The following is an 8,889-nucleotide window of genomic DNA, read 5'->3' on the forward strand; positions in this document are numbered from 1 at the left end:
TATTTAAGAAAGTCATTCTCTTCTCTATAAGCATAGTTTTGTAAATTCATGACGTACAATGTTTTTTAAATAACCATTATTTTGGTTTCAGATATAAATTGAGATTGTTTTTTGGGCTTGGCAAACACTGTAATGTATTAGGGAGTGTCATGAGTATCACTTTATTCTTTGTTTCCTTGTCTTTGAGGATTGTCAAATGAGAGAAAGGCACATTTTAATTTCCCTTCTGACAACCTCCCAGGCACAAGGGCTGTATTCTTTTTCCTTCAGATGGAGATTGATTCCTTGGAAATATTTGCAGACAACAATTTCCAAGTGAGGACAGGCCAGATTTTCTTCTTCCCTGTGCTGCAGTTGTTCCAGGCTGTGATCAAGGCTGAAGAGTATTTTATGGAGAAGAGCGTTGTTCCAAACGGCATGGCTTTCCTTTGTGCTGAAGAGGTTGAAGATCTGCTGGAGTATCTGATGGTGGAAGCAAATGCCTTGTGTCATCCGTATTTGAGTGATAGTCCCTCTTTTCCAAGGGAATTTGAAGTCGGTTCTGTCATTTAGGCAGGACTGAGAGGGAATACTTTTCAGTTGTTGCAGAAGTTTGAAGAGTTCCCTGTTTTCTAGGCTATGGTACCAAGGCAAGACCGAGCCAGGAGAGCAGGTAGGGATGCAGCAGAGCATCACTCCGGCCACGAGCAAATAGATCTGGGCCACAGAGATTCAGCGATTTACCAGACGGCTGCCAGGGGGCGCGCGAGCACCGCTAACCAGTTAGGGCCCAGTGTCCTTCGATAGTTCCCTGAAAACCGTGATTCCCTATCAGGCCACCAGGGGGCGCGCGGGTAGCTTTTCGGACGCCGAGATTTGGGAGCCGCAGACGCCGGAGCCTGACGGAAACGCCCGTCGCCTCCTGGCGGGCCATCATCGTGCTGCTTTAATAGTAAGACACCTGCGTTTCGGCGGCCCTGAGTGCCGAGCTGGGAGCCTTGGCGCGGTCCGGCGGGCGACGTTTTTCTCGGGGAGCGAGCCCGGAAGCTGGCGTTTTCTGGACTTGGACGGAAGTGTTGTGCCCTCCTTTCCCGCAGACACTTTGGCGAGGCCATTTTTACACAGAATGGAGGAGACGGGGGCTCGGAGGAGAGCGTGCTTAGGCGTTTCTGCGGAATCGGGAGCGTTTCTGGGCGAGACGCCGCGACAGACCCGCGAGCCAGGGGGCCGCGGAAACCCGGGGAGCCGGCGGACCGGGCAGGGGACGCGCCCGGAGCCGGTCGGGGCGCCTGTCTCGTGGGGGAAGATGGCGCCACAGACGGGTTTCTGTGCCGTTCACGGTGGTTTGCAACGTCCAACGTTCAAGCGGTGGGCACACGAAAGAGGGGGGAGATTGAAAGCACAGCACTTTATTAACCTTTTAAAATATTGACATAGTTCAACATTAGATGTTGAAGTAAAAAAGTACTTTAATATTTCAAAGTTAAAACGGAATTTTGTTCAACTGTAGTCAACTTTATAATCTACATTTTTATACTAAAACAAGAATTTAATATAGTTCTGCTATCCTGGCTTTCATGAAAGCACTCAATATTTTCAAAATTGCTTTTACTTGTCTTCGATTGAGAGGATTGTTGTGTTTGACAATATCTCGTGACTCTATGACCATCTTAAATAATTTTTATTTGACTTTAGGTCACTGAAACGGCTTTCTCAGGTCCCCACCCTATGTTGTTGAAAAGAAAAGTCAGTGTTGTGTACAAGCAGTTGAGGACATTGAACAGGTCAGATCTCGTTTTCTTTGGTAAGAATTTTATAGACTGAATGGAAGTTGCCACAATTTCATATGCACAGTGCTCCCTTCCTTTATAATTCTCAGGGACCTGCAAACACAGGGTCACTTCTTGTCTTTAAATTTTTGGTATTCTGTTCATCATGGATGTTTTGGTATTCATTTTCAATGTTTAATATTGTATTAGAATATTACTTATTTTGATTACGTAGTTTTGGTGCCTCCTTAAATTGTGTGCTTGAGGGAAGTACTGGCTTCCTTTAACCCTAATACTGACCCAGGAAGTAACTTTCAAATTAGAATTGCAATCTTCCATAGCTGAAAATCTAGGAATGTCCCATTTCTCATCACACTGCCCCTCATACTTTTTAAAAATCGTTTTCCTGGTCCTACAACTTTATTTTTCACCTGTACCTTAAAAACCATCTCCAGAGATGGTCGAATCTAAGTGAGAACCAGGCAAGGGACTGTTTATCTCATTTATACTATTCACAGAGCAGCCCTTTCTGTCAAGCAACTTCTAGGACGCTGGTTCTCTGCAGACTGCTTTAACTGTGCTGTAAGATTTCTACCTTTAATGGGCCAAGCTCTGCTCTCAGTTCCTCTTCTAGAGTTTACTGAGGGGACCTCAACTTGCAGACCCCCAAGAGTGTCAAGGGAGCTGCAATCAGAGCTTTTCTTGGCTTGGCTTGGCTGAACATGAACTCTACAGGTTATTGTAGGTTATATTAGTACTAAAGGCAGCTGTCATTTACCGTGTTCTGATTCTCAGACTATAATTTGCAATTTTTTTAATTTAATATTTATAATTTCCTGTGTGAGCACCACTAATGTCATGATTTTTTTAAAAGAGGAAATGAAAATCTGATGTCATTTAAATTCAGGAGCCACAGATTTTGTCAGACAGTGGAGCTTTCTACTGCTTTTCAGTCCCTCTTCTTCATCATTTCCAAGCACTTGCTCTTAGCTGCACTGAGCCTGCTGGTGCTTCATAAATCCTAATCATGCCTTCAGTGTCTGTCAGCCGGCTCCTTGGAAGGCAGTCCTATTCCTAAGTCGACATTGCCAAGCACATTGTCACATATATGCAGTCAGCACATTTTTGGTGATTAAAGAGAACTGTGTGAATTAACCCTTAGTGGTCCAGTTTTATGCCTCTATTTCTCATAGACAATGTCAGAAAATGTGAGAAAATTGCATAAAATTCTCCTATAAAGAAATGTGAAGGGATTCAAATCCAGTATTTAGCCCCTTAAAGGGAAATGCAGATGGATGAGGCAAGTCGTGCAATTTAAGTGCAGCTTAAAGAAGTGTAGTTTAAGAAGTGTAAAAATGGCATCCAGGATCACACCTCTGAGTACTCCTACTAGAATTTAAAAAGAGAGACAGATGGAGACTCAGGTTTTTATTTCAATCTTGGGTCTCAATTAGACGTATACATCCTATAGGATTGACACCTCTGTCGTTTTTCACAAGTGTGTTTAATTTCCAGTATAATGATACAAAAGAGGTGGTGACAAAACCTGAGGCCCATTAATAGAAAAGAAATTTTTTAAAGTGGAAAGAAAATTGAGACAGTACAGAAATGACAATCCTAGCCTATTTAAGAATCTAATTTTCAAGGTGGTGCTGAGAGCATTTGGGCAGAGGGTCCCATAGCCAGACTGCATCACCAGCTCACCAGGGGCCTGCCAGTCCCTTTCACTGATAACACGGAGGATGATGTTGCAGCTCCATCTGCACTTTTAGCTCTGACCTGGCTGAGAACCATAGAGCAGACCTTGACATTTCACCAAATGGGGACAATCTTCCTTGTTTTGTTTTCTGAAGACCGCAAATGTTTCAGGTTCGCCCAGGAGCAGCTGAAATGAATATGGCACTAAATTCCAAAAGGCTCAGCCCACCTCTTTTTCCCTGAGATGATCTAGCAATTCTTCAACTTTTTCAGCAGAAAGGGCTGATGATCCTCACTGGGGTGGTCAGCAGCTGGAATTTCTGGAGACCTGTTTGGTGCAGAAAATAGAGATGGAAAGACTCCCTGAGCTATAACGATTCCAGCTGGACTGAAAGAGCTAGTTCTAAAGAATCTTTCTGCAGCAAAGAAAGTACAGTTGCCCTGGAACAACACAGGCCTCAACAGCACAGGTCCACTTATACACAGATGTTCTTCTATGAATACATTGGAAAATTTTTGGAGATTTGCAACAATTTGAAAAAGCATTTTCTCTAGTTTTGCTTTATTATAAGAATGCTGTGCATAATACATATAACATACAAAATATGTTAATCAACCATGTTCTCACTAAGGCTTGTGGTCAACAGTATGCTATTTGTATTTAAGGTTTGGGGGAGTCAAAAGCTACATGAGTATATTTAACTGCATGGGAGTCAGTGCCCAAAACCCCCATGTCGATCCAGGGTCAGCTGTATAGAGGTGCTATGCCTGGGACATGGTCAGTCTGGAAATGAAGATCAATAATGTCTTTCTTTGTATCAATAAGCTCAATAGAAGATTCAGGAAGTTAGAAAGTAGACTTAAACTCAGTCTTCTACAACTGAGTCTCATCTATTTATAAGTGACCTCAATGTTATAAATATTCATTCAGTTTAAACACTTTTTGTCTGCTTCAATTATAAAATGTACTGAGTCATTTTGGGGAGTTTATCAATAATGTGTTCTTTTGAAAGGAAAGAAATTACATTTTAATTTGTAATAATCTACTTTGTGATAATTGCTGTTTTTGCAAAATTTATAATATGACAAGCTTTGCCTTCCACTTTATTTGCCTGGGGGGCTAATTAAATCTTTATTTTAAATGTTGGGCCTTATTCATAAAGAGATACAAAGTGCCCTTAAGCCTTTAATCTGCCTAAAATCCAAAAGGAACAAATCAGTTTCACTGATTTCATTTATGTTTTTGCTCATCTTCCAGTAAGACCTGCATGGAACTGCCATTTTATGATGCCAGTTCTTTGCCAGAAACTTGAACTTGTTACCACGGGAAGCCACCACCTTAGCCAGCAAACATGGAATCCCCATACAGAGCCTCTATCTTCTCAGTTTCACTTTAGGATCAAAATCCCACAGAGGTGCTTCAGATTGCCAAAGTCCTATTCGAGTGTCCTTTGTTCTATCCACAAAGGAGACTGGAAATTTGAATTGTGTCTCCTGCATTGCTGAATTAGTTTTCCATTGATGCATAATTACCTGGAAAATCGAGCGGCTTCAAACAAGAGTTTATTGCCTAACAGTTTTTGTGACTCAAGAATTTAAGAGTAGATTCGGTGGGCTCAGGATCTCTGATGAGGTTGCTGTCCAGATGTCAGCTGGCCTGCAGCCACCTGAAGGCTTTATGGGATGGAGCATCTGCTTCTAACATGGTTTACTCACATGGACATTGGCAGGAAGCCTTCATTCCTCAACAGTCACATGGGCCTCTCTCTGAGGTCTGTGGTGTTTCCTCACAGCACAGCAGCTGGATTCTACAACAGTGAGTGATGAAAGAAGTGGAGGAGGCAGTAAATTTAGAGCCTTAGAAGTTACAATCATTTCAGCCATATGTTGTGTACTCATTGGAAGGAAGTCACTACTCCAACACATAGTCAAGGGAAGGAACAGGGGAGAGTATGAGACAGTTTGCAAAAATATTTTAAGACAACTACATCTGAAAAATAGAATTTATAAGGTGGTATATCCTCTAAGGAGAAAGGCTGTTCTACAGATAATGGGTAGCCATGAATATGGCAGGTGGTCCAGGTGAATCACGTCAGTGGGACAGCCTGTGGTGATTTATTGGATAGGATCTTGGAAGGTGAGGACTCAAGGATAACATCTGTGTCTCTATCTCAGGGGTATGCGAAAGATGGGGGCCCATTCACACAGCACAGTCAGGGGAAGAGCAGGGCTTAAGGGCAAGAAAGGTTAAAAATATGTAACAAGGGAATGTCTCCAAAAAAATGAGCCTCTAGAATTGTCTGTTTGGTGTCTCACCTAGGTTTTGCACCCTGGGGTTGTGCAACATGTTGAGGCTTGGGATGGGTAAGAGACTTCTTTTATAAAGTGATAGAAAATCTAAATGTGAGAATGGAAGTGCGAATGGAGATAGGCCAAATTATCTCTGGCAGATCAGTTTTATGCAAGCATGTTTATGAATGTTGAGGTGTTAGAAATCTTTTTAATTAAAAGTTTTAATGAACTTTGAGCAGTTTTTAAAAAATATTAAAATGGATTATCTTCTGAATAATTAGAAAATACTGTTTGGCATAGGAAAAATGGAATTTTCCTAGTCAGGTCAGTAATAACTTTTGCATAATTGGTGGCCAGGATTTGATATTAGTACCATAAAATGGTAAAATCAGACAACCGATTGAGAGAGGTTTTTCTTTGATGCCCATCAAAAGTATATATTAAGTCTTTTTATGCCTATACATTTATAATACTTTCAAGCATGTACAGAAATATATTGCAGTAAGAAACAGATCTATGGGTCAACATATTACAAAATCTAAAATCTAAAAAGTTCAAACATTTAGTGAGTCTGGATTCAGCCCCTTATCAGACTTCATTTACCTATGGCACATTAATCCTGAATTGTTTACTAATTCAGTGTTACAGTGTCACTCTGATTATGATCACCAAGGACATACCTGTCAAATTCCACAGACTTCTTTCAGTCTTTACTAAAAAATGATGGTGCTGCTGCTGATTATAGCAACTACATATTGCCCTTTCTAAGGGATGTTATTTAATCCTTCCAACATAGTTGAAACTGAGTTGTTAATATCCTCATTTCCAAAGAGCCGACTGCTAAGAGTTTATATACGTTAAATCCAGATTTCAAAACCTGCTATGTCAGATTCCAAACTCCACCTCCTTATCCATATTAAACGCCTATGAAAACTGCAAGTACTAAACCACCACTTATTTTCTGGAAAGCTCTGCACCTCTAACACATTTATGTTTATCATCTCATTCCTCACTGATCATAAATTTCCTGTTTTCATTAATTTGTCTGCCAACTCCACAAATTTGTAAATGAATTGACCTAATGACAAAGTATTTTGATTATTTCATATAATAAAAATGAAATTATCATTTGATAATTATGAGCCTAAAATATCGATAAAATTAATAATTCTAATAATAAAATAACCATATTTAATATATCCCAGGTGACTCATACAGATTGCTCAGTTAATTCTCACAATAAATTTATGAGATGCATAGGAGACAGGACTTAGACTTATGGCACCAGCACCAGAGCGACTGAATTACAAACATTTTAGTGACTCTTCTGTAGAAAATGCTGCGCTTGTGGGTTTTATGGATTAAAAGGAACAAATATTTATGCCACCAAAATTACATGACATGATTGGCAAAATATAAGACGACGTGTGCTAACGGGTAAAATGTGAGGGAAGGAGCCGAGCATCACCATTGCCCTCGGCAGAGAGACCAGGGGTTAGAAATGGATTGCTTTGCCAGGACCACAGTGAAACCCAGCGCGCGGCCACCGCCCTACGGGGCGCGCAAGGCCTTCGTTGCGTCCCAACGACCGAAAGGGGGCGCCCGCACTCACGGAACGGACCCACCGGCTTCGACCTGCCAGCGGGACCCGTCTGGAGGGCCAGCACCGCGGTCTCGGGTGCCAAGTCCATTCGCAGAACCGCAGCTTCACCAGCAGCAGCAGCCCCGACCCGGCGGGACGCAGCCGCGAGAGCCGCCAGAAAGCTTCCGCTCCGGGCCCTGGCCGCCCGGGAGCTTTCCGGACCGGCCCCTGCGCGGAGCCTGTCCTTCCTCCTCGAACAGGTCGGCCAGGCCGGTTTACAGAAGCGCCATGAATTCAGGGCATTGACGGCTCGAAATCAGAGCGTGCTGTGGTGCGTTTTCAGATTCGGAATCGTTCCCGCGGAGAAAGGCCAGGACTCAGAGACGGGAAACGCATCTACAGTCCGGATGCGAATGTAGGAAATACTGGGACCCTCCAGGTGGAGTGACTCCAGGACACACAACTGAGACTTAAAGGAGCCCCAGGGGTGGCAGGGGTGGAGGAGGGAAAATGTGTGCCTACGATGTCATTCACATTTAATGAACTGCTCCTATAAGAAACATTTTGAAAAAACACTTTGCAGGCCACAAGGGAGTGGCACAATATATTAAAATAACTGAAAGAAAAAAACTTCCAAGCAAGAATATCATTCTTGCAGTTATCATTCTGACGTGAAGGAGTTTTTGCATAATAAAATTATAAGATGAGCAAATAATGAACTGCCTTTGCATACACCTGTCATGGTAACACCACTGAGGGTTTTTTTCAGGGAACTTGGTAAAGCTGCACATTTGAGAGTGTGAGTGTGGCATCTGGGATCTAATTGAAGACCTTAATGGACAGTGTATGCCTACCACGTGTATAAAGCAAAAAGTTTGTATTAAAAAACGAATAATAAATTTCTTTATGTAAGGAAAAAATGCAAAAGCAGTAGATGCTTTACCTATGGATAGGAAATTCACAGAAGAAATACAAATTTCCAAAGAATCTGAAAATATTCTTCTGGTCTTGAAGCTGAAGTCTCAGGTCCAAATCCTCTCAACTCTTCTCAAATCTTCTCCACGTGTAATGCTGGGAATCCAGTTCTCTCAACTACACTTCTTACCAGCAGATTTTTTTTTCATTTTAAGTTCTTCCATACCAATTACAGGAGATGGACTAGAAGGTTGGAGTAAATTTTCTGTTTTTCTGACTGGACTGTGACAGATAGTAACTAGCACCAAGGACAAAAGGACAACTAATGGTTGCTGACAGATGCTACCTGTCACCTTCAGATGGGCAGAAACTAAAAGAAGAAGACACTGTGTTAGTCAATGTGTGTGAACATATATAAACTTACACACTCAAATGTAGATTAATATAGCCATTTTTCATGGACAGTTGGCAATACATATTTGCATTGGGTATTTATTTTGACCAATAAATTTTACTTCATGACACCTTCTTTAGAGAAAGACACTCACTTGGATGTTATGACAATTGCATGTTTAAACTTAAAAACAACCACAAAAATGTCAACTAGTCAGTGTGGGCAAGAGTTGGAGGAAGGGAAGGGGAAACACACCTAGA

At 41.8% G+C, this 8,889-nt stretch overlaps 1 protein-coding gene across 1 annotated transcript; it reads left to right on the forward strand.

The window, feature by feature from the left end:
* Window positions 1-270: 270 nt before the first annotated feature.
* Window positions 271-8,759, forward strand: LOC118972774 (uncharacterized). Its single transcript, XM_073219828.1, has 4 exons — window positions 271-534; window positions 767-1,347; window positions 1,675-1,763; window positions 4,705-8,759. Exons 1-3 carry the CDS (start codon window positions 271-273, stop codon window positions 1,715-1,717), a joined length of 888 nt encoding a protein of 295 aa, XP_073075929.1. The 3' UTR covers window positions 1,718-1,763; window positions 4,705-8,759.
* The last annotated feature ends 130 nt before the right edge of the window (window positions 8,760-8,889 follow it).

This window comes from Manis javanica, chromosome 2 (assembly GCF_040802235.1).
Source record: "Manis javanica isolate MJ-LG chromosome 2, MJ_LKY, whole genome shotgun sequence".
NCBI lineage: Eukaryota > Metazoa > Chordata > Mammalia > Pholidota > Manidae > Manis > Manis javanica.

Bases quoted from the DNA above. Each gene is read 5' to 3' on its own strand.
- LOC118972774 (XM_073219828.1), top strand. From the start codon at position 271: ATGGAGATTGATTCCTTGGAAATATTTGCAGACAACAATTTCCAAGTG. The intron at 535-766 runs GTCGGTTCTGTC...CTAACCAGTTAG, and splicing joins CTTTTCCAAGGGAATTTGAA to GGCCCAGTGTCCTTCGATAG. The intron at 1,348-1,674 runs GTGGGCACACGA...ATTTGACTTTAG, and splicing joins CAACGTCCAACGTTCAAGCG to GTCACTGAAACGGCTTTCTC.